Source organism: Diorhabda sublineata, chromosome Y, assembly GCF_026230105.1.
Source record: "Diorhabda sublineata isolate icDioSubl1.1 chromosome Y, icDioSubl1.1, whole genome shotgun sequence".
NCBI classification, from domain to species: Eukaryota; Metazoa; Arthropoda; class Insecta; order Coleoptera; family Chrysomelidae; genus Diorhabda; species Diorhabda sublineata.
Window position 1 is genome coordinate 7,810,957 of NC_079486.1, and position 27,433 is coordinate 7,838,389.

Genomic DNA, 27,433 nt, shown 5'->3' on the forward strand with positions numbered 1-27,433 from the left:
ATGACAACAATGTATGGAAAACGTCAACGCCAAAATGACAACATGCCTCCAATGTTTGATATCTACCGTAAGCCGATGTTTGACGATTCAATTCGAAAGGCTGAATACAGAACCTATGCTCCATTTATAAAGTCATTCAATTGCAGTGACATTGTGGAGTTTAGCATTAATCAGGTTGATTCGTTCTTTGCAAGGAGCGAAACTTTGTTGTGCATTAAAGGTTCGCTTGAAATACACGGAGCTGGTGACGTAAAATTAGCAAATAATGTTGGAGCCTTTCTATTCGATTCATGTACGTACAGTGAAAGTGCCAGGGAAATGGAAACAGTTCGGGATCCTGGAATAGTGAGTGCCGTACGTGCTATGACTTGTTATAACCAAGAAGATTCCAATCATATGGCTATAGCCGGCTGGAATTACCCGAAAGATCCTATTCTGAATGTTAGCGACAAGTTCTTCAACCTTCAAATACCTCTCAAACATATTTTCAGCATTTTCAACGATTATTCAATGATTACATGTGGGCGTCAACCAATACGACTAGTTCGGGCACGAAATGATAATGATTGCTTATATATTACTGAAAAGAATGTCTCTGGAACGCTCTCCACTACAACAGCTAAAATAAACATTACAAGCGTTGAGCTAAAAGTTAAACATATCTTTCCTAATGACGACATAAAATTAAATCTCATGAAATCCATTCAAAAAGATCAACCTATAGTTATTCCATTTAGGAAGTGGGAGTTACACGAATTACCCTCAATTACTAAAGGAGCAAGACATGAAGTTTGGGCTGTCAAGACATCCACTTCAGTTGAAAGACCTCGTTTTGTTATTGTTTTCTTTCAAACCGACAAACGTAACTTGAGTACAGCTGACCCGACTTTATTTGACAATGCCGACGTACAAAGTATAAGACTGTCACTTGATGGTGATTATTGGCCTATTTTAACTATACTGAATTCTATCCCAACTACGCAAACTCCACACAGAAGCGCCCCCTGCTGGATTATTCTTCTTGCAAGAAACGAGCATTGTTTGTTATCGATTGTTCAAAACAGGAGGAAAGCATGAAGGCATCCACAGTCGATGTGAAACTTGACATTGAAGCAAACATAGGTTTTCCCGAAAATACCAAAGTCTATTGCATCATAATTCACGATTGTGTAATGGAATACTTCCTCCTCACCGAAATTGTTAAAAGCTTGAACTAGATGTTGTGAGTTAGTGTTCGAGCAGTCGTCAACATGAGAGTAGCTTTTGTAGACATTCAAGGTTTTGTCGTAGACGGTCTTTTCGTTGCCAAAGAGCTCACCATAGCAATTGGCTTCAAAAGTTCACATTACATATTTTTACCACCGCAACCGTTTTCTACATTAAGTAACGAGGACAAAAAGACCACATCATACTTGGAGAGAAATGTGCACGGCATTCGATACTCTTCAGGAGATGTAGAATATTCTAAAGTAAATGAAATATTAGAAAGCAAGTTATTGTATACCGCAGACTACATTTACGTTCGAGGACAACAAAAAGTCGACTTTCTGCAAAAGAAATGTCACATTTTCGGTATTTTTCCACATATTGACGTTTGCAAATTTGATGGTACACCCTGTGAAACTGGAAACTTTGCTCAAGATCCAAACCCCTGTCACGCATCTGGACAATTTTCATGTACTGAAAGAAATGTACAACGTCTCCGTCACTGGTTTTTAAATACTGTATTACCATTATAAATAAAGTTTTTTTTTAAATATGGGTTTTATTGAAACACTCTGTATATTCATCAACTTTTATATTACATGAAGATTGGAATTTTCGTTTTACAATTTTCAAAATAATTTTTAAAATTAAAACAAATACAGCCACTAATATTACACATGACATAGCAAAAACAGAATTAATTTCATTTTTTATATCCCCTTCTGTTCTGTTGAACATGGTGTAGGTTGAATACGTCTTAACGGATAAGTAGTTTGCGGCTGTCTACGGGTCAACTGATGGACCTCTTCAGGCCACCCCCAGTGAAGACTGCTCCACGTCACTTTCTTATCAAATAAACTAAGACTCTGCATTTGTTTCATAACCTCACTTTTATCTCCATAGAAAGCAATATCTTTCTTTAATTCACCAATGCTATTAATAAACTCTTCAATTCGACGTCTGTACTCTTCTGAAGACATATTACGAAAGAGGACATTCTCATACGTAGACACGTTTGATGATCGTTTGACACTTGACGTTTGACTTAACGACGTGACGTTTGACGTAACGATGTGACGTTTGACGCAACGACAAGAGAGATACATTTCATGAATATTGTTTTTACTGCTATTACATAAAGATATATTGGAAACTAACAAAAACACACAAGAATTTTAAAAATAATTTTATTATAAGAAAACGACAATATTCTACATTTATGAGAGAGAGATACATTTCATGAATATTGTTTTTACTGCTATTACATAAAGATATATTGGAAACTAACAAAAACACACAAGAATTTTAAAAATAATTTTATTATAAGAAAACGACAATATTCTACATTTATGAGAGAGAGATACATTCCATGAATTTTGTTTTTACTGCTTTTTTTCTTAAATAAAAGCTCACATTATCGCTGAAACTCTTTATTACCCTCGTGACTGTCATAGTATAACACTTATACATGAAGGATGACATCACAATGACCAGTGGAAAGAAAAAAAAAATAAAAATACATTTCTAATAAAGCCCTGTTGGGCACAGACTTATGTCTAACACTAACAACGCTCATATAAATCACCTAAAACGCATACTAAAAAACTATAATAAAACAGATATTTTTTTGATGTGGCATTATGAACCGCCACTGTTCATAATACCGCAAAAACACAGGAATAATTTTATTATAAGAAAACGACAATATTCTACATTTATGAGAGAGAGATACATTTCATGAATATTGTTTTTACTGCTATTACATAAAGATATATTGGAAACTAACAAAAACACACAATAATTTTAAAAATAATTTTATTATAAGAAAACGACAATATTCTACATTTATGAGAGAGAGATACATTCCATGAATTTTGTTTTTACTGCTTTTTTTCTTAAATAAAAGCTCACATTATCGCTGAAACTCTTTATTACCCTCGTGACTGTCATAGTATAACACTTATACATGAAGGATGACATCACAATGACCAGTGGAAAGAAAAAAAAAATAAAAATACATTTCTAATAAAGCCCTGTTGGGCACAGACTTATGTCTAACACTAACAACGCTCATATAAATCACCTAAAACGCATACTAAAAAACTATAATAAAACAGATATTTTTTTGATGTGGCATTATGAACCGCCACTGTTCATAATACCGCAAAAACACAGGAATAATTTTATTATAAGAAAACGACAATATTCTACATTTATGAGAGAGAGATACATTTCATGAATATTGTTTTTACTGCTATTACATAAAGATATATTGGAAACTAACAAAAACACACAATAATTTTAAAAATAATTTTATTATAAGAAAACGACAATATTCTACATTTATGAGAGAGAGATACATTCCATGAATTTTGTTTTTACTGCTTTTTTTCTTAAATAAAAGCTCACATTATCGCTGAAACTCTTTATTACCCTCGTGACTGTCATAGTATAACACTTATACATGAAGGATGACATCACAATGACCAGTGGAAAGAAAAAAAAAATAAAAATACATTTCTAATAAAGCCCTGCTGGGCACAGACTTATGTCTAACACTAACAACGCTCATATAAATCACCTAAAACGCATACTAAAAAACTATAATAAAACAGATATTTTTTGATGTGGCATTATGAACCGCCACCGTTCATAATACCGCAAAAACACAGGAATAATTTTATAACAAGAAAACGACAATATTCTACATTTATGAGAGAGAGAGAGAGAGAGATACATTCCATGAATATTGTTTTTACTGTATAGCGGCCTCAAAAGTATCAATGTCACTGTCTATATCAGAATCATCAAAACGATTATTTCTAGGCATCTCATGTAAATTATTAATACAGGACTCATGTGATTTTATCATGAATAAGACTTTGTTAAAACAACTCTGACACCAATAGGACATTTCTTGATATACACATTCAACAATTTCGTCACCATCAAATACTTCATGACAGTGATCATAATTAACAAAAATGTTCTTTTTTAAATATTTATGGACCGTTCTAAATACAAAATAACATGATTTACAAACATTTATACGATATTGTGGAAGCCAATATCCACTAGACCATAGGCAGTAAGTAGATTCTTCAAACATATCTCCCCAATTTGTTTTACTTAATATAGTGTTTCTTAAATATAACGGTATTTCTTTATTATAGTCAATATATTCTATTCCAATGGATGAAGAATTTGGATTACTCTCAGCCTCTTTTATCATCGCATTCCATTTGTAAACAGGAAATTTTTTCACAATTTTTTCGGTCAATTTCCGAAGAAGAGAGGATTACTCTCCGAAATCGGCTGCTGACTTTATCGATTCACAAATTTTTATGATGCATAATCCCATTAATGTTGAGGAGTTCATTATCTACAAGAGAGTGAGTCTGGAATACTATAATGACCCCACGGCAGCGTACCATAACTATTGGTAATCAAATATCTTTTATCGTCATGAGGACTTAGCGCAATTTTTGTCTGTTCTATGCTATATACGTTATGAGCATATGACCTAATACAGCGTTGAGTAATATTTTTTTCTTTGAAATCATTTAAACAGTTTACATAATCTTCAAAATTTATTTTGTTTTTTACTACATTATATCGAACTCCTTTTGCCTTTTTTACTATTGCACCTGATTGAACTTTAAAAGAATACATTTTAGACCTCAAGCCTGCAAAATGAGTCATAATTTGGCCTTTGTTTTCATCTTTCATAACTCCCAGAACTTTTTTATTTACCTGTGGAATATTATAGTTATTATTGATGGGGTAATCTGAAGTATCGAATTTTGTTAAATCAGCTTTTAGCACCTCCTCATATGCATCATCACAGATGAGCTCATACACAAAACTGCATAAACTACAAAAGTCGTAGTTTGTTTATATATATAATTTCTAAAACTAACAGATTCATATTTTGGAAAAGACATTTTATAATTATTTAATTCAGAGCATAATTTCAAGTGGACATTCAATTTACTTTCACTGCTGAAATAATTTATGCAGCGATTGCAAATAAATTTTTTATATGTAGTTTTACTTAACTGACTATTAATTAAACGTGACAAATCTTTGATCCAGCAGTAGTGATATATGATTTCTGAATTGTCAATATCTATAGGAGGTGCTTCATAATCGTTTAGCTTTGGAAAATATGTATTTTGAATTAATAAAAGATTTACATGTTTCTCGTGTATTGATTTAGCAAGTCTTACTGGATATACTTTGTAAAATGGTTTTTTATTATTTATTTCAATTAAATCCAAGGCATAGACATTGACGGAAATGTTATTAGATTTTTCAAACTTTGAAATTTGATGCAGGGGCATCGGAGCTTCCAAGTCTTGTGTATTCAAGACTGTGCTATAATATGGATATGAGGAAGTGAGTTCTTTATTATTTTTGGCTGGGTACAAAGCACTAACAATTGACCAATAAAAACATGCTTGGTCAGAATTTTTAATGTTTATGCACCCTCGCTTTTTTTGAATAGGTTCTGGAAGTTTAATATAAGATGAGCCGTTTCCAATTTCATATTTATTGATATTTACTTCTAAAGAAATAATTTTACTTAATGCAAAACCAGAGTCCCTCTCTTGAAATTCTGATAATTTAAAATTAATTTTATCTTTGACGTTCTCGAAAAATCATCACTCTATATCGGTCGATACATCGATAATAGAATTTTTAGTCATAAAATAATGGAAACTAGAAATTTCATTTTCACCAGATTTTTTAATGAACTCTCCACAAAAACAAACATAAACTTTAACAACAGAATATTTTTTCCTAAAAATTTCCCTTATTTTATTTTTAAAAATTATTTGACAATCATTTAAAAATTGCTTTAAGTCCTTATGATATAAATTTACTATAAGTCCGGTTTTAATTCTTCTTGTAAATGCAGAAGCTACATTTTCCCATTTAACCCTATTTTTCAGCCCCATACCTATATTCCTATTTGAAATAAGTTGTTTAAAATGTTTGAAATGTCCTATGTATGTTTGTAATTTCCTAATTGTACCTACATGCAGTACTCCTTTTTAATTGTCAAATTACATACTTTAATTTGTTTTTTCAATCGATTCAACCAAATTTCCACATCTCTATCCGTTATCTTATCAAACAATATTTTTCTGACATTTTTAATGACTTGCAGTAAATTTTCAGATTTTTTCACAATATTCATGGTACTCACCTCTCTCTCTCTCTCTCTCTCTCTCTCTCTCTCTCTCTCTCTCTCTCTGTGTGTGTATGTGTCTTAGGCACGTCTATAGTTCCTCAATTTCAAATGACGCTAGCCGTTGATTTTTTCCAACATCCACTAATCCCTTGAATATAATTCCGTATTTTTCCTTTTCAAATTCTTCAATGACTGGTTTGTAGACACTTGTGACTCTTTGCGGTAAAAACACTACTTCTTCATCTAAATCCAATAAAACTGATTCTCCGAATTTGGAATTGACTATTTTTGCCTTCTTTTTAGCCCTCAGAGTATTCAAAGGTAGATCTTGTATTTTTGTTATTGGTTTTCTCTCTGTAATTAGAGACGTTGCGTTAATTTTTTTTAAATCCATCTGAAAAGAGAGAGAGCGCGTAACCCACAAGAAAAAAAAAATACTTACATTTTTTGTTAAGGCACAATTTTTTAACAGATACTAGTATTTGTTCTTCAGAGCTGGTTTTTCTCTTGCTGGCAATGGAAGAGACTGACTACAACACAATGCAACATCTTATTTATACTCATGGCACTATCTCCATACGATTGTGATAGAATGTTCTAGAAAAAATATTTTATTTGCGGCAATTTTGTAATTTTGTAATTTCCTGTAAATGTGGTCCATATGGTTTCCGAGTATTCTAATAAATTTTCACTATTTCCTGTACATGTGGTCCATTTGGTTTAGAAATATTCTTATCAATTTCCCGCGTTATCAAAAAATTTCTTATTAATAGGTAAAAGTTATCTTGAGATTGGCGTTCGGGAATTTCCAAAAAAAAAATTTAATAAGAGTTTATTTCAAAATATACAACATTATTGATAAAAAGAAATTATTTTTGTTAATAAAATTTTGAGATGATTTAAAAGGTCTCCATTGGGACATGGAATATCGAACACGTTCCAATTAAAGGGTCCGGCTGCAACAAGTTTTTTGGTAAACTCATTATATTTGTAGTATGTGGTGTTTTTGAAAAAGTACATGTGTCCGTCAATGTACTGGAATGCTCCTGTAACATCTGTGGGTAGTCCAGGGAAAATATCTTTTATTTGTCCTCTATTCCGAACAGTTTTCAAGTTCTTGTCAAATTGCCATGATTGCTTTGAAACATTGTGTTTATTTGAGAATTCTTAGGTATAATTAAATTATTTTCCTCAAGTATTTGTAGAGCGAGAAAATCTGCTACATAGTATTTACGGTCATTAACTGCTATTAAATTATCTGAAGAACTTTGAAAAATCTGAATTATGGGACCCACTTCTTCAGGTAAATAATCATCGAGTATTTCTGGTTGCGAGGGAATAAGTTTCGAGTTCAAATCAATTTTCCATAGGGAATTTTCATTAATAATATATAAATGGTAATTTTCAAATTCACCAGCCATGGCAATGAACATATACTCCGGTGTTATGTCGCATAAATTTTTATCCGGTTCATTTGGTTGATGTGCAAGTGTCTTTGTAGTCGGTGGCAGCGCTGATGTAGGTTTGAAAGGATTATTTACATATGTATTGATGGGTCCATAAAGAGCTTCAAGGGCCATTTTATCATCCTCATCCAATTTAGGAGCAATGTTGAATTGATATCATGGATACATTATTGCTGTCTCAATATCACTGTGAGCAATTCCTAAAATATGCCCAATTTCATGAATTAATACCATAAGTAGGCTAGTCTGATCTTCTGAACTTGATCCATCCAAACTTAAAACCCACTTATCATCAGCATCAATATGAAGCTCTATACAACTGTTGCCTTTTGGGAAATAAGCATGTGCCAACACCTTTCCAGGACCATCAAATGTACTGGAGCACTCACCTCTACCTTGGCAATTTACTCGAAAATAGTGCTTTCCCCGTACAACTGTAATAGATATATCGGGAGCATAAGACCGTATTTTGTGTATTAATTCAAATTTAAACTTTGAACTATTACTCCACACTTCAAAAGCCTTTTTGGTTACTTTAAGATATTCTGTAGTTGCCTGAGGGAAATACCATTTCAAATCAAATTTTGACCATTTTGATTTAACTCTAAAAGAATGATCATCGTCGGAAGCTGCTTCACTCACGTTACATCTTGGTCTATTTAGAAGTTGAATTATATTTTCATCTAATTCTCCCGTTGCAGGGATATTATATCTTTCTTGAAAACTAAACAAATAATTCTCAAGTTTAGTCAAATCATTTTCATTTGCGTACCCGAACCGGTGTAAATACTTCATAGCATACTGTTGGTCGACAACGCATAGTACTGAACATAGTACTGCAGCTAATATAATGATTAACATGATCTTCACTCTTCTGCTATCCTCAAAAAACTAATTTCCAATCACATTAATAACGGAATATATAATTTTTAAAAAACCCAAAGACTTTTAACCGACCTGGTATATCATCGCAACGAATCTGTCTCGATTACGTGCGTGATACCTTACATTGACAAAAATCTCTTTTTATTTATACGTTATACTTTTATGTTACAAGATTAGCGAATAATAATGGTATATATATAATTTTTTTAAAACCCAAAGACTTTCAACCGACCTGGTATATCATCGCAACGAATCTGTCTCGATTACGTGCGTGATACCTTACATTGACAAAAATCTCTTTTTATTTATACATTATACTTTTATGTTACAAGATTAGCGAATAATAATGGTATATATAATTTTTTAAAACCCAAAGACTTTTAACCGACCTGGTATATCAGCGCTCCCGCTGTTATCATCGCAACGGATATATAACTTTACGCATGCGCAAAAACGAAGTCTCTCTCTTACACATTGTCTCGCTGCTCTCTCTCTAACACACGGTCAGACATACGTTGTTCATCTACTGAGAAAAAATCGATATTTATTAGAGTAGTCTGGAATACAGTTCTCACTCACCTCATCAACATTACTGGGGCTAGGCATGTAGGCCACAGATTGGGTTTTGTTCTGTTTACACTCGTCAACTATGGCACATTGACAAATGATCTCATCCATTTCAGAAGGAGCTGTTATTATACCGATACTCAATCGGTTCATCCTATACATGCCTCTACGGTTTGTAATAGTTTGAATGATACTGCCCCGCTGGTATACTTTCGAAAGCAAATATGCTTAATATGGATCCAGCTTGAAAAAGTATGTGGAACACTCCCATCGGGTTTCGGAACAACCACCACAGGGGAGCCCAAGTCGATAGTGACAACTGTTAATATTGACAAACAATATAGTTCTGTGGTCAAACCTGAAAAATGTGTTTTATATACAAAAAAGAAGAAGAGAGTGGGAAGCTGAGTAGATAGACTGAAGGTAGTGTCGAAAGCATGGTCGACAGAGTGAATTAAGTTTTTAGTTATTATTATAAAGAATTATTGTAGTCATTTTGTTCCAATAAATAATTTTATTTAACACACTCTATACAACGCACATTTAAACCTAACATCGGTTATGGGCCCAGAGGGAGTGTGTTAAAAGTGGAAAATTAAAAGAAGGTTACTATAACAAAAAGGAAAAAATGGCGAGGATGGAAAACAAACATGGAATCATTCCATTTAATGGAGATAACTTTGATAATTGGAAATTTCGGTTAAACTCCGTATTAAAAGCAATGGATTTAAGTGATATCCTAAAAGAAGTACCACAAAGCAATAGGAATGATGATTGGCAAAAGAAAAATAACAAAGCCTGTATGGTGATTATACAAAGTGTAGCAGATACTCACCTAGAATATGTGAAAGAAACAGAGATAGCATATGAGATGATACAAAAATTAGAGTCAATTTTTAGTAAAAAGGTACATGTTCCAAATTTTATTTACTAAAAGAACTAATTGGCCGAAATATGAGTATGGGAAGAATATGCAAGATCATTTCTCAAAATGTGACAGAGATTTTAGAGAACTCAAAAATTTAGGAATCTCTTTTGAAGAATCTGATATGTCATGTTTCTTATTATTGTCAATGCCACAAGAATTTGAAAATGTAGTTACGAACCATGTCGGATGATGATCTCAAACTAGAATTTGTCAAACAAAGGCTTCTAGAGTTTTCAGTAAATAAAAAGTTTGATAAAAGTCTTAAAAATGTTGGCGAGATGCCATCTTCATTTAATGAAGCGCAAAAGGTACTGAAATGTTTTAAATGTGGTAAAATGGGGCACTCTGCAAGTATTTGTGGTATAAAATGTCGTGTGTGGTAAAATGGGACATAAGGCTAAGCAGTGTTTTAGAAATAAGAATAATAAACAGAGTCAAGACATCAATAGAGCTAGTTATTCCAAAACAGGGGTCGACAATGAACTTGAAGATGATTCTATAGCTTTTTGTGCAATCTAAGATTTTCAGACAAGCATGACAGAATGGTATGCAGATTCAGGAGCAACACACCATTATGTTAATAAAGAAGATCTGTTGGTGAATATGCATAGATTCACAGAACCCAATAAAAAATGTACTATGTGTGCCAAATTTAAGAGTGAATTTATTATCAATCTCTTCAATAGAAAAAGCCTGTTTTGAAATTGTTCATGTCGATGGTAAAATCATTATAAAGAAAGGAAAAACTGTATTTGTTAAAGGCGCAAGATGTAACAATTTATATAAAATAATTTTTATGCATAACAATAATGAATTGTTATTGCAAACTTGGCAGCCAACAATAAAGATAAGCAACTTTGGCATTTCAGGTATGGTCATTTAAATTACAATTCACTTTTAAAAATTAAAAACTTGAATTTAGTGGATGGGATGCAGTTTGAAAATTCAGAAGTGGAGACCATATGCGATGTGTGTGAAAGATGTAAACAAAAATGCTTTCCGTACTACTCAAAGATATCTAGATCAAGTAGAGTATTACAGCTTGTACACACGGATGTCTGTGGTCCAATTAAACCAGTTTCTCGAAATAAATTTTTGTTCTGAAAAGGGAATACAAATATCTTACACTCCTCCTTATACTCCTCAGCTTAATGGAGTTGCTGAAAGAATGAATCAGACCCTGATGGACAAGGCGAGATCTATGATAATCCAAGCAAACATGGACAAAATATTTTGGGAAGATGCTATCCTTGCAGCCGCCTATATTACAAATAGAACTTAATCATGCTTAGTTAAAAATAAAACACCGTTTGAATTATTTTACAATAAAAAACCCAATGTCGCTAATATGAAGGTGTTTGGTTGTATTGCATATACAATAATTCCTGATTCATTAAGAAATAAGCTGGATGAAAAAGGTCAAAAATGCAGATTCATAGGATACACAGAAAATGGATACAAACTTTGGAATAAAGAAGAAAATAGAGTAATACATTCCAGAAATGTTTTGTTCAATGAAAGCTGTTTCTCTTTAGAAGAAAACAAAAATTGTAATATTCAAGCTGAAAATGAAGAGTTTGAAGATGAATATAGTAAAGAAAAAGAAGTAAAAAATCTTAGTTTAAATGAGAGAATTCAAGAATCAAGAGAAAATATTCTTGAAAATGTTGAAAATAGTACAGAAGAAGAAAGGCCTAAAAGACAAGTGAAGTTACCATTAAGATTCAATGACTTTGAATTAGATATAAGTTGTTTAGCATTAATCTCCGAAATATCAGATGTCCTGAAATCATACACAGAAGCGAAGAAAACTTCAAATTGGCCAAGCTGGGAGAAAGCTATTGAATATGAACTAAATGCATTAAACTATAATGACACATGGAAGTTGGTTGAAAGACCAGAAAATGAGGATATAATAAGCAACATATGGGTGTTCAGAATTAAGGATGACGGTGCAGGTAATTTTAGTTATAAAGCGAGATTAGTAGCAAGAGGATTTGAACAAAATAATTTCAAAGAGTTTGGATAGATACATGCGCCAGTAGCAAGGCTTTCCACTTTAAGAATCCTAATTTGTATTTGCAATAATTATGATTTACTTTATTTATTTAGTGTGCATTCAAAATCTAGAGTTATTGTATAGGGATGATACTGTTCTGCACCAATTGATTTATATTTTCTTTCACAATTTGTAGGCATTTCTACTAAAGTTTCTTGATTAATACATATTTGAATATGATCGTCATATTTTTGTTGATTAATAAACTTTGAATTACATTTCATGCATATATACATTCGATGATCTTTCTTATGAATTAATGAATGAATATCTAATTCCTGTACCATTATTTTTAGCTTTTTCTAATTTATTAATTTGACGTTTAGTTAAATTGAATTTATTTTTCCCACTACCAATTTGTTCATTTTTTAATTGAATTGTGACTGCAACTTTCTTTTTATAAGCTGACGTGATTTTTTTCAATTGATTATCGTTTAAATTTAACTCCATTTATAAGATAAAAAATTTTAATATATTAAGTTACTTTAACCCCATTCCAAAATATCTTTTAAATTTCATCAAATTAGTTGTAACCCAGGCCGGTATTTTTTCACTTAGTTTAGAATTTGGATCTAAAACTCTCTCCCAAGCTTTATTTTCTAAAATTTCATCAGCTTTATGTCTGTCCCTAAGATTTTTATGATCTCTATAAAATATATCGTGTTCCATAGCAGCCTCATCTAATTTATCTATAGGTTTGTCACCTCTAGCAAGTCTTTCGTTTAGCTTTGTCCCTGGTCCTAAGAAGTTATAATTGGACCAATGAAGTTCCCAAGGTAAATTATTTATAAAGTCATTTAATAATCCTGATCCTTTAATTACTTTCTTAGGTAAACTAGATACATGAGAAATTAAATATTCAATTCCTTTTGGAGTATCGATAATATTTTCCATTTCCCTAGCAATTAAATGTACAACTCCTAACTTTTCATTATGAAAATTATCATTACCAGCCTTCTCTTCAGAAGCAATAAAATATAATCTTTTTAGTAATTCATTTAGATTGTCTATATATTTATATTCAATTTGATTTTCTGTATATTTCTTTAAACCACGCCCCCTCTTAGGTGTTTCACCTATATCTTCAGTATAATCCCACGACAAAGATCGATCTCTATATGGTGTAATTGGTAAATTAGCTTTTAATTCAACCCATATAAATTTGATTAAGTTTTGATATTTGTTTCCTGTATTTGAACGAACTTTTCCAGAAGATTTGTCATAATTTTGATATAAACAATTAGTGTCAAACAAAATTCTTTTATAGTTATTGTAATCTTCTTTAGTATATAACTTTTGATTTGGAGCATCGATAGATGTTAGTAGTTCCCACAAACCCTTCGTACCTCTATACGTAGTCTCACCTACAATGATATCATTATCTTTGAAGAAAACTTCTGTATCCCCAATCATATATGAATTTTTAGTTGCATCGTTATAAATACCATAGCGATCTGAAATATTTCTTCCATCTCTTTTTGTAGGTACTCTCTTTAAATAATGTGAGAAAATTGAACCTAAACTTATCATAGCACGTGTTTGAGTTTCCATATCCTTAGATTCCTTTATTTCTGGTAAACTTTGTGGTAAAGCAGGTACATTTGAAATTATTTTTTTAATATCGATATCAGTGTTATTAACAGCTTGTTCGACTTTTTCTAATGCTTTAGTAATTGGAAGAAATTGTTTTTGTTTTTCTTCTAACCCACTTCGTTCATTTAAAATTTCGTTCTTAAATGTTTGTTTTAACTCTTTTTGTATACCTTGCGCTCGTTTAGCCTGTTCTACTGTAATTTTTTCAGAAGTTTCAGGAATTTTAATTAAATCCTCCTTATTTTCAAATATTTCAGAGCGATTCGGTTTTTTCTGTTCATTATGTTTTAATTCAGTTTTTAATTTTTCTCTCATCTTTTTTACCTTCTCAATCTTTTGAATCAAACGTTTTTGAATTTTTTCTGTTTCCATTTATTAGGAAAAAAATTTATTAAGAGAACGTAACGTAAAACGAAACGTAACGGAACGAAACGTAAAACGAAACGTAACGTAACGAGAACGTAACGTCTATACAAAATTTTCAAACTTGTTGTAGAATTTATTGTTTTTTAAATCAATGCAAACAAAACCATAGTCATCTTTCCAAGCTAGCTTACAAAGTGTATAAAAATCATTAAATACCATTTCTGTTACAAAATCTTGCCATATCTTTTTAACATAATGTGGAGATTGTTTGAAAATAATAAGAAAATTAGAATTCGTTCTAATTACTTGTAAATCAACCATACTAGAACATTGTGTTAAATAAATACAAGAAATATTTTTTGGTCTTGGTCTTACAAAATAATCCTTGATTGTTTGTTGTTTTTCTAAAACACAATCATTAAAAATTACTAGACTATTCGGTTTACATTCGTCAACACTTATTATATCGTTACAATTATCATAAAAACTTGATTCGATGTTTTCTATTCCATCAAACACATCTTGCAATTTTTGATAAATTGGTTGTTCTATTGATTTAGTAAATACCAACAAACCTTCATATTGTATCCAATATTTGGTTATAATATTCCATAAAACCGTTGTTATACCAGAACCCGATTTGCCAATAATCAAACAACTTAGAGGTATTGGAAATAAATTTGATAACTCTGGTTTATTTTCTTTAAATGGTGTAATTTTATATTTATTCATTTATTCCAAATATTTTCTTTAAATATATTATTGACTGGACTATAGATTGTCGAAAATACAATATTCATAGTATTATTGTTGCATATCTGGCTTCAGTAATGCTAACTAAGGTTAGACAACACCCATTACACAATTTGTATGTAGATAGGTACTCGTTTGATTCTATGCAGTTTCCAACGAATTTTATTTTCTCAGCACAAAGTGAAGATGCGTGACACTTTGCACTTAGCAAGTGCACATGTACTTATAACGTTTCGCTTCATTATTAATCTTCCTTAATTAAATGGAAGAATATTTAGAAAAGCGTTTATTTGTTTACAGGAAGAGTCATAATTATTATTCACAAATTAGTGTTTTATTATTAGTTTTGAAATTAATTTTTAGTGTGTCTGGAATAAGTGCCTATTTTTATTTTCCATTATGTTTTATTTCTTTGTGTTTGGGTGTAATTGAAATATTTGAAAAATCTATCAAACAAAATGATAGATTAGCTGATTACAGAGTGTGTTATAAATTTTATAAACAAATGTTGGACCTTAGTAAAGCTCAGAAATTAAATGATCAAGAAATATATTTAAGAGAAAAAGAGTTTATTGAAAATATTCAGTTCTTCCTTAGAGAGAAATATTTAAAACAAGCTGAAATTAACGGTTATAGTTATATTTAGTGTGTTATATTTTTAAATCTTAATTCTAATTCATTTAATTGTTTCTTCGTTACTAAATCATAATCATCGAGAGCGTCCTTTGCTTTAACAATTCTCCCGGCTACAGAAACGTATGTTGGTGTTATATTAAAACCATTTAATTTGTTTTTAACATCTTTCATATCTGTTTCAATGTGGTCTAATCGTTCATCAATTTCTGATAATTCATTATCTGCAATGACTGTCATCAAATTATTTAGATCTGTATTTAACTGCTCCAATTCTTGAATCTTTTTTTCTATTTCAGTAGTAGGGGCACCCGAATTTTTCAGTTGTTCTATTTCTTGTTTAAGTTTATCAATATCTGATTGTTTTAGTTTTGAGAGATTCTGTTTATTTACCCTTTCTAGGTTACGTATCTTATAAATAAAGGTAATTTCATTATTTTCTAAATTTGTTATTTTATTTCTAATTTCATTCAAATCTTGTGAAGCTAATGCATTGATACAATCTTCCAATTCTTTGTCTATTTTTTCCAATTCCCTAGTTTTATAATTAAGTTGTTCAATCTTTTTGTTAATGTCATCTTGAGGTGCTCCATTCTGTTTTAATATTTCAATGTCTTTTTTTAAATCATCAATTTCTTGAGTTACAGCAATTATAACCGGATTCATAAGAAATCTTTGATGTTGTCTTTTTCGTATTTTATCAATTTGGTTGCTTAAATGTTCAATTTCAGTTTTAATATCATTTATTTGAGTTAAAGGTAGTCCATGTTGTTTTAGTTGCTCTATTTCTGTTTTAATATTTGAAAGATCTATATTAGAATTAGATACAACTGGAAACCCATAAACATCCATTTATGAATAAAAATTTTTTATATTAAATGATACTAAAATTAAAAAGTAATAACTCTGTACTAAGTTATCATTTCGAAACTCATTTTCCAACAAATGATCTTAAAGTTGGACTACTAGGTTTCTATTCAACAAATTTGATTAATAATGTTACAAAGAAAAATAATAAAATTTATTATAATGGAACTTATTTAGCTGTTCCAGAAGGACAATACAATTACTCATCACTTCGAACATATTTAAGTCAAAATGGATTTGATTTGATTCAAAATAAAAATAAAATAGAAATTAGTTCTCCTTATAAAATTATTGAGCTCTCTGATAGTTTATCAAATTTATTAAATAGTTCGAAGAAATTTATTCCTGTTGAAACAATTAATATTCATTGTAATTTAGCTAATGGAATGTTAGTAGAAGGTGGTAAGTTTATTCATAGAGAAACTGACATTATCTCTTGTTTTAAACTAAATTCTTATTTTAACAATGCGATAATTCATGAACCTACCCCTGTATATTATCCAATTCAGTATAATAATATTTACAAAGTTGATCTTAGAATATGTGATGAAAACGACCAATTAATTGATTTTAATGGAGCAGATATTACAGTAATATACTGAAGAGAGTATCCATAATAATATGGATACTCTCTTGAGTACACACCTCTTAGAAAGTTGGAAATCGAAAAAAAATATATAATTTCTAAATTTGTTGTTATACATAGTCATTTGGTTGTAATCCTAGACAACAATAATGTTGTAGTTTCACCTCTCAGATTTATGAATATTATAAAAAATGAATTAGATTTACAATCACTGAATTGGAGACAATATTCTCTTGTTTATAAAGGATTGAAAACTTTAAATAATGGTTGCGAAGTTTCTATGATCACGTTTAAAGAAATTTAGATTTGTTTTAATAATTTTTTTTTCTTTATAAATGAGTTGTCAAAAAGTATGGGATGAGATCTCTAAATCTCCTGTTATAACTGAGGAGTTTATAATTTTCTTCCAACAAGAAGTACATTGGGATTTAATTTTTGTTATCAAAAACTCAGTGAAGACTTTATGAGAACTTATTTAAATCCAGTTAATTGGGCTATTGTTTCTAAATATCAAGTTTTGAGTGAAAAGTATCAGAACTTATCTCAAGACTTCATGAGTAAAAATAAACATTTTTTAAATTATATGTTGACGAGAGTTTAAATTAGTTTTATACATTAGTTCCTGTACTATTATTAATATTTCAATAAAAATCATAGAATATTAATTAATTGTTGTTGCAACGATAAACGAATGAGATTAGATGCACTTTATTCAGTTTGTTAATTGCAATCATGAATCGTAGACAGCGAATAATACATAAAAAATTGTGTGCTTATCATAGAGAAATATTAAGAATATTATCTGAAACTAATACAAATAATTACAATGAAGTGAAAAATAAGATTGTAAATAATGAAATTATTATTCCACATACTCCGAAAGCTGATATTTTTGAATTATTTCAACTGAAGAAAAATAAAAAGGTTAAATTTGTTACTATTGAAAATTTTAATGATTACCTAAAAACAAAAATATGTGAAAGTTATGTCATTAACGTGTGTAGTGAAGAATTTGAAAAAACGTTTGAAAACTTATTTACTTATTTAAGTGCTTTTAGACAAAACCTTAAAACTCATAAACGTAATTCATTTTATTTAGAAGCAAAGTTCGGATTCTACTTACAAATGTTTTATATTGAATTTTTTATAAAAGGACAATCTGGTAGTTTAAATGAAAACTGGAAAGATTTTTTGAAAGAACATTTCGATATTTCGGATACATATGCAAGAACCCTTCGATTTATTGGAAGATTGTGCAGCGATTTTTCTAAACTTCAACAATTATCTATATCTGTTAGTGAATTTTATAGTTATAAAGAACAATTGAAAGTATTATTTTTGTCTAATAGATATGAAGGTTTAAGAAATTTTTGGAAATTATAGTTTTTTCAATATGATTGAAGCAGAAGTGTTGTTCGTTATATGTCAAATTCTTATTTTTGTTAATTGTGATTGATACAGAAGTGTTGTTCGCTACATGTCAAATTCTTCTTTTTTATTTGGTATGATTGATATAGAAATGTTGTTCTGCATGTGTCATTCTTCTTTTTTATTAGATATGATTAATAAAGAAGTGTTAATAACCAATTCTGGTTCATAGTAACTAAATATTTTTTATTTACTTCCATTTATAAATTTTATAAATTTTTATTTTTATGACGTCATCTGACCTTTTAACTTGGTTTATAAAAATTTGTTAAAATATAGATTTTTAGCGACGTATTTGTTTGCTTGATGTTTATACCGTGGTTTACCAACTTGAGACAGGAGCGGCCTATTACATACTACTATATATATATATATATATATATATATATATATATATATATATATATATATATATATATATGACAATAAAGACTTGCAATAATGCAGTTCTTTTACGCTTTCATTGGGATCGAAACTAACAAAGGCTAATAGATTAGCCTGTCCAACAACTTCAGTACTTTCATAAAGTTGAAGTGAAAAGTTTGTTTTAAAACTGTAACTGTGAATGCGATCTACCCTACAGAGTGAGCTGTTCCTTTTTTAGCTATCAATAAGGATAGGCGATATGATGCAATTATAGCTTGTCTATTTGGCTAACCAGAAACTGATGTATTCATTACTGAGTTTGCCTTTAAGAATTCTTTTTCTTTGTACTGAAAGTCAAATGTCTTTATAATTTTGAAGGTTTCATACTCTCATCAGCAAATACTTCAAAACATATAACACACTGAAGTAGCAGGTCGTCATCTGCTCCAGTAACCACAAAATATGTTATTATAATCGAAATTACTAAATATCTACACGAATATGCAAGCTATGGTTCAAAGTTGATAAATATATCAATGGAAAATTGTTTTCTAAACGTAAGCTTAATACATTCCGTATGAGAATGGTCGTAGAAGTATCTAGCCTGACTTAGAGATGGCTGTCGTTGCTACGAAAATACCAGTATTAGATAAAAAGTCATGTATACAGCGTATGTTTCAAGCTTGAAGACGCAACGTTGTTTAGTACTTGTTTAGCCATCAATAGTGGATGCTTTCGGTCAATTTGTAAACATGGAAATCATCGGTCATCGTTTTGTGATGTTATCAACAGTAATATATTGGGTAGTAGAGTTTAAACGCGGCTTTACGACCTACGATGACCAGTACCGCAGTGGTCGACCAAATGAGATGACAACTCCAGAAATGTTGAAGAAAATCCACTGGATGATCGTCGAGTGAAAGTACGCGTGCTAGCAGACATAATAGGCATTGCAAAAAGTGTGGTACACTCCATCGAGTATTTGGCAATATTTGAAATAGAGCCGTTCCATAATCATAGATGGAAAGTGGGTATATCACTTCAAACCAGAAACAGAAGAACACTAAAAACAATGGACTGAAAAGGGAGAACCGGCTCCAAATAAGACAAAAACCGTTCCATATGTAGACAAGTTCATGGCGTCGGTTTTTAGGGATGCGAGTGAGATAATTTTCATTGACTATCTTGAACGGCGGATTTTTGCTAAGAAGAAAGTGTTATTCAGTCAAGACAATGTATCCGTTATTGCAATGGCGAAAATTTAATTAATTCAAGTTCAAATTGTTACCTCATTCACCTTATTGGCCAGATTAAGCTCCCTGAGATTATTTTCTGACCCCAGACTTGACAAAAAGGCTTGGTAGTCGAGCAATGAAGAGGGAATGTCCACATTATATGGAGCTAAAAGGAGATTAAGTTGAAAAAAAATATTTTTTTCCAAAATTTTTGTGTTTTCTTTGTTAAGCTAGGTACTTCTGAAACCATCCTAGTATACTGAAAATGGATACATGGGATAATTTTTATGCGTCATGCTTAGTAATAATCTGTTTCAGTCTCCCGGCTTTGTAGGCATAAACGAATCTGTTTATATTATTGAATCCCGATTCTTCATTGAACAAAAATGGCAGAACCAAGTAAGTGATTATAACACTCAGCAAAAAATATTTATTTATGTATTACGGACGACAAATAACCTATTATAGCCGACCGTGCAAATTAAGATACAGCCGAGACAAACAGACAGTTTTTCTCCGGGATGCTTATTACATTTTTTCGTCGACCTGTATATGATTATGTTAGTATTTCAGGAACGATGGTGATATTCATATTGAGCACACTGTTAACACTACACGAAATCTCACAATTACACTGTCTGGAAGGTAAACTGTTTACTCAGTCGTGAAGACGAAAACTTGATTATCGAAACGCGCATCAGACAGAGAAATTTAAGAGTTGGTGTAGTAGAACTTAGTGCAAACAGTGTGCCATGTAATTTCTTTGGAAGTAATGACATAATTGAAAGTTAAACGGTTTTCCTCTAGGAATTGTCACGTTTTGACAAAACTACTTTTATATAGTGTGGTTTCCAAGTTTTATATGAATTTACACTTGAGTAATTCTTCCTTGTTCCAATAATTACCATGTTTTGACTTAAGATGCTGCAGTTTGATGAATGGTGCCCGTTACCAAACTAGGCATAAATAAGTGGTGCAAAACAGCTTTTCTATTTCAAACGGCCCCACTATATAACCAGAATCCACCTTTAACCACCTTTCTATTTCTTGTTTGGACTAAGTGGTCTTAGCGCCAAAAATGAAACATATGATTGGATTCGAACTTATCGCACTTACTTTTTGCATACTTCAGTGCTGGATAATAAACATGACTGCTGTGACCATCCAGAACTAATGAAATTCGATTTTGGATCTGTGTCAATCCAGAAGTATAAATTCTATTATTCTTATCGAGTAACTGTTTATATTTTTCCTATAACAAATGGATATTAAAATTCAATTAAATTTGAGCAAAAATGTTTATTTTATTTTAGTTACATACATACTTACACCTAGCTAGCAGCTATGATTCCCATTATCAATAAACACTGAATAAATTGTAATGTTTCTCTAATTTATTTAAAGTGTTTTTAACAGTGGGGTGACTTAATATATACGTTGGTGTTTACTTACTCAATTTATTTATACATTAAAACCAAATTCACTAATCTATGCCGTAAGACTAAACACTTGTCTAATTCTTGATACACTAATTTATTTAAAAACTCTCCACACTAAAAGTCTAAACGCACTACATTCCTACACACTTATAGTGAGTTAGTTGTACTAGAATAAAATTTCCTAGATAAAATTTATATGGGAAACGTTCAATAAATTCAGTCGGAGCTAAACTTGAAAAGTTATATCAAAATATGCCTTTTATTAAGAGAATTTCCTCATGAATATTTTTAAAACTTTTAAAACACTTAAATTTGAAAAACCGATATATAAAATATAATTACTCAGTAGAAAAATCGTAAAACCCAACATCAAATTAAATATTTTACGTCTTTAAAAATCTATTTTTTTTTTAAATTAAGGCAATTTCTATAACACTATTAAAATTATTTTTTTACGTAACCCGTATTTCATTGTTGTAAGTGATTTGGAATAACCTGTATAAATTTCGTAATGGTATGTATTATGTATTTAATATTTCGGCAAATAGAAATTAGAATCCTTCTGTTCGTTATACGCAACATTCTTATTGTTAATTTTTATAACTGCATATCTCACATAATATTACTTTTTAATTGAACTTTCAGCCCGGTAAGTGAACATGTATTCGTTAAAATCGTCACAACCTCGTATAAACACTGACAAAAAAGGATGTGTTTGTACGCCCAATTTCAATCATTCTGACAAAAGTGACCCATTTTGTTTTGTTAATACTCTGTGTAATTGTTTACAACTGTACGGTATAAATGGTTGTCTACTTATTAGGGAAAACTCTTCAGTATGGCATCTTGAAAGGGTTTAATTTAGTTGTCAAGCAGATATTTGTATTTCAGTTGAAGATGCTCGCTTTGAATTTCACATCTCTAAACCAATAGATTAATAGTTCATTATTTATGTAAGTTAATTCAGCAAAGTGTTCGTTAATATAGTGTTTTGACTTTTTAGTTGGAAGTAATAATACCTAGTTATTACTATATATATATATATATATATATATATATATATATATATATATATATATATATATATATATATATATATATATTTATATATATATATATTTATTGTAAAATTGCTTAGTTTGTGTTTTCCAAAAGATTATTTAATTCACATTTGTAATTAAAAATATCAGTCTTGTAATTGAAGTTGTTGGTAGAATTTATGTTAGAAATAAAGTTAGTTTTTAAAAACACGGTTCCAGTAAATTAAAAGTTAAGTGGCGCAGTCAGTAGGATAGTCAATCGAAAGTTAAAGCTTATAACATTCGGTTCGTTTCTACGATTTGTTGACTATTCGAACAAGTAAAGTTAAATCATTGGAACTCTTAGTTGGGCGAACTAAGAAACTCAACTAGAAGATCTGCTAGAAACCGGAAAAATCAAGAGGATATTGCTTGTTCCTGTGCAGTCCGAGTCAATGGAAAGGATCTTCATTCTATTGCTGTAAGTGTTTTTAATGTCATATAGAGGAAATATTAATTATTTACTTGACACATCTAACGATTCTGACTCAAATTCTGATTCAATTAACTCAAATTCAGGCTCAAACTCTGTTAATACTAAAATAAAATTTAACTTAGCATCACCAAAACTTTTTTTCTACGAATAATTTTAATAAAATGGCCACTCCACAATTACCTATTTTAAAAAAAGAGTCTTTTGATATGATACCCAAATTTGATGGAAACAATGCATTACTTCTTAGGTTTATAGAAATATCAGAGAAATTAGTAAGTAAGTTTTATAATACTGTGGATGTAGGGGATTTTCAAAACGAATATTTGATGTCCAGCATCTTAGTAAAAATAAAAGGTGAAGCAGTCATAAACATTTCTTCTTGTACGATAAGAACTTGGGAAAATCTAAGAGATGCACTTCTTAATACTTACGCTGACAAAAGAGATATTTACACTTTAAATATAGAACTTTCAGAAATGGAACACGGTAATGAAACGCCTTTCGAATTTTATAATAGAATTCAACATTTATTAAATCTTCAAATTTCTTATCTCACGACACATTCTAATGTTAGTAATCATTTAATTTTGAGTAATTACTTTAAAAATTTGGCTCTCAGAGTATTGCTAAAAAGAACCTTTAGGCACATTAATCATCCGAAAAATGTTTTTTCATCCTTGATACGCAAAATAATTCACATAAAAATAAAACCAATTTCCAAAATAATGTAGCATATAAGCAGCCACCTCCTAGGCAAAATTTTATGCCGAATTATCAATATACTAAGCGACATTCCGCATCAAACCCGCAAAATCGTCCATCAACTTCTTATATCCCTTCTAATAGGAATAATACAAACTTTTCTAATAATGGTCCAAATCCAACTCCAATGAGTATGTCTACAAGAAATACATCTAGACCCCAACCTCAAAATTATCAAAATAGGTTCCAACACAATCCTAATCAACAGAAATTTTATCTCGGAAGAACTCCATAATATAAACGATACTGATTGCACTAATGATGAATCCGATAATTTTTTAGAGTCACCAGCCTCGGAACCAAACCAAACATTATCGAATTGTTAAACTTAAATAATTCAGAAAGCGTGTTACCCTATATAATTTTTCCAGAACAGAATCTTAAAGTTTTAATTGATACTGGTAGCACAAGATCCTTTGTGACACCAGCAGTTGTTGAGAAATATTTCAAAAAATCTTATGTCAAAAGACCCTTCCATGTAAAATCTGCCTTTGGTAGCAGTCAACAAAATTTCTGCACACTCATTCCAATCCCTAAAATGTTTATTTATAGGAAACCGCTCAATTTAGAATATTGCGTTATCAAATTTCACGATCATTTTGATTGTTTGTTAGGATTGGATAATTTAAAAATACTTAATGCAATTATCGATTTAAATAATAATTTGCTTATGACTCCTTATAGTCAAATTAAATTGAATTACTTTGACATTAAAACTGGATTCACGAATTGTTTAGTAGTGCCTCCACGTTGTGAACAAGTAATTAAATTAAATATTGAAAATGTAAAAAATGGTAATGTAATTATACCATATACACGAATTGGAAAATTAGAAATCCCTGAATGTTTAACAAAAGTTTAAAATAATATAGCTTTATGTACAATTTTAAATCCTTCAGAATCCAACTTTCGAGTAGATTTATGCCCTTCTATTAGTGTTGAGACATTCGATAAATACGAACAAACTCTCAACCCAAATTTTAATGAAATTTATTGTGAAATTGTTAAATTTGATGTTTCGAAAGTTAGAACTGAACACATGAATTCCGAAGAGAAACAATCTGTATTAAAATTAATTCAAGAGTATAGTGATATTCTTCATGTTGAAGGAAATCAGCTCACCTTCACAAGTAAAATAAAACATCACATTAAAACTTCTAATGAAATACCTATTTATTCAAAATCACACAGGTATCCTGAGATTCACCGAACGGAAATTCAAAATCAAACGAAATAATTACCGGACACATAAACAGTAACACACCTTTCGTTATAGAAATTGAGCAACTAGTAGTTAATAATTATATACAAAATCATAAAGACAGAAAAAAATTTTATACTCGAATTTAAATCAAAAATTACAGGAAAACAAATCAAAAGTAATCTCTAAAGCAAATAAAAGCCGTGAAGAATTACCAGATACAATACCCACTAAAGTGTACGTACGTAATAAACAGGCACAAGGTAAAACCAAAAATAAATATAAAAGTGAAGAAATCAAAAGCAAAAATACCCGACTAAAAATAGCTAAAATCGCTAATAGACACAAAAATACTTCAGAAAATATTCATCTTTCAAACACAATACGTCCTAAAAAGATAAACATTATTATTACGCCCTAAAAAGACTCCTTATAAATTTATTTACGTCCTAAAAATTTATTTATTTTAGGTTCATCACCGTCGGAGAAGCAACAGTCAATATTAAAGATGTTACCTATAACTTGGGAATACTTCCCATAAATCTTGGATATGCCAAGCTACAGAAAACCAGTCATACCTTTGTTCATTTTTATTATTTAAGTCCACTACTCGTAGAATATAAGTTGAGAAGTTAAGTATACAATATAATCACGTTAAAAATAATATGTCTAATAATACATTTTTTCATTCTGAAACAGAAAATATTGTAAATATAATAGAGTACACTAGGAATAGTATAGAAGAAAAATTTGATAACATTAATATTCATTCTACCTTAGATAGTCCAAAGAGAGGGTTAATTAACGGTCTTGGATCAATAGTAAAAACAATTACAGGAAACTTGGATTCCGAAGATGGAGAAAGAATTAAATCAATTATGGAACATTTAAAATAAAACCAAGAAAACTTGCAAAATCAAATAGGAATGCAAAATTCTGTTAGTCGCCAAATAATTGATAATTTTAATAAGACAATTCAGGACATTCAGTAGAATGAAAAATTATTGAAAACGAAAATATTTGAGATAAGAGATATTCTAGATTTTCAATCAAATGCGGAAAATATTAAATATTTAAAAGAGTTATTCAACGAAATTATTATCACATTCAATAAAATTCAAGACATATTAGAAACGGAAATCTCACGATTTATTTGTAGAGTTGCAAGAAGTGCATTATTACTACCAAGCGGAATTACCCTTTAAATTAAAACATAAAAATATTTTAGAATTTGAAGCCGTCATAGACGTAGTTTGTAAAGTAGAAAATAATCAAACACAATATTTTTTATCGATACACATTTACTATGATATTTTATTTAATCTTTTTTATATGTTACCTATACCTATAGAAATTGAATCAGAATACGTAACATTAATACCTAATTCAAAATTTTTACTTAAATCAAATAAAGTCATTAAACCTCTAAATGACATTTGTAATCGAGGCAATATTTTTCAATGTCCTTATTATTCCGGAGATAAATCAATTTTTGGCAATATTTCCCTTAGAAGAAAAATTAATCATGAAATGTAAGCAAGAAACTGAAGTGAGAACTCTAAAGGCATTTATTTAATAAAAAATTCATCATGTAAAATTATATTTAGGAACCAAGAGTTATTATTTCAAAAAAAAAACGTTTGGACAACCTTTTGTAATAAATGAATTAAATTTGAAATTAAATCAATTACACGTTTCTCCAATGAAGATTGATTTAAAAAGGTTAAAATTAAAGAATATTCCAAATCAACTGGTAACGCCAATATTCAGGTAAAACACTAATTTTCACATTCCAGTATTTGGACTATTCTTCTTTATACAGCATTGATATTGGCCTTCTTGTGGATTTTGTATAAGAGGAAACATTCAGGAAGGACAAGTAAGAATCACCCGCAGGCAACAGAAGATACAGAAGATGGGATCCAGCTTCCAGGAGAAGCTTGCTTCTAAAGGGGGAGACGTCACCTACGCCATTGCCCTTAGGTGGACAGTACATTGTGCTGATTAAGAACTTATTTTATTGTAAAATTTCTTAGTTTGTGTTTACCAGAAAATTATTTAATTCACGTTTGTAATAAAAAATATCAAACTTGTAATTGAAGTTGTTGGTAGAATTTATGTTAGAAATAAAGTTAGTTTTTAAAAACACGGTTCCAGTAAAATCAAAAGTTGAGATATATATATATATATATATATATATATATATATATATATATATATATATACTTATATATATACTTATATATATATACGAGACGAAGTTACATGTTTTGCGAAATTTATCAATGCAATGGTGATAACAATGTAATGACTTTTTACTGGAAGCATCCAAAGGTCCAATAGATAGCTGGAAAGTATTTTGGAATGCGCATGGAATATTG

At 30.2% G+C, this 27,433-nt stretch overlaps 2 protein-coding genes across 2 annotated transcripts; one reads left to right on the forward strand and one right to left on the reverse strand.

Annotated features, from left to right (window-relative positions):
* Positions 1-1,077, forward strand: LOC130451940 (uncharacterized). The gene has a single exon (XM_056791296.1). The coding sequence runs from the start codon at positions 1-3 to the stop codon at positions 1,075-1,077; it is 1,077 nt and encodes a 358-aa protein (XP_056647274.1).
* Positions 1,078-8,025: 6,948 nt separating this feature from the next.
* On the reverse strand, positions 8,026-9,483 carry LOC130451941 (matrix metalloproteinase-2-like). The gene is made up of 4 exons (XM_056791297.1): positions 9,334-9,483; positions 8,660-8,760; positions 8,376-8,593; positions 8,026-8,303 (listed from the first exon to the last, which is right to left on the reverse strand). Exons 1-4 carry the CDS (start codon positions 9,481-9,483, stop codon positions 8,026-8,028), a joined length of 747 nt encoding a protein of 248 aa, XP_056647275.1.
* Between the last annotated feature and the right edge of the window lie 17,950 nt (positions 9,484-27,433).

What these genes read in the sequence shown, in the direction of transcription:
- LOC130451940 (XM_056791296.1), top strand. Translation starts at nt 1, where the DNA reads ATGACAACAATGTATGGAAAACGTCAACGCCAAAATGACAACATGCCT.
- LOC130451941 (XM_056791297.1), bottom strand. Translation starts at nt 9,483, where the DNA reads ATGTATAGGATGAACCGATTGAGTATCGGTATAATAACAGCTCCTTCT. An exon ending in GACCAACAGTATGCTATGAA is followed by an intron (nt 8,594 to 8,659) that starts GTATTTACACCG and finishes TTATTTGTTTAG; the next exon opens with TTTTCAAGAAAGATATAATA. An exon ending in AAAGGCTTTTGAAGTGTGGA is followed by an intron (nt 8,304 to 8,375) that starts GTAATAGTTCAA and finishes TATCTATTACAG; the next exon opens with TTGTACGGGGAAAGCACTAT.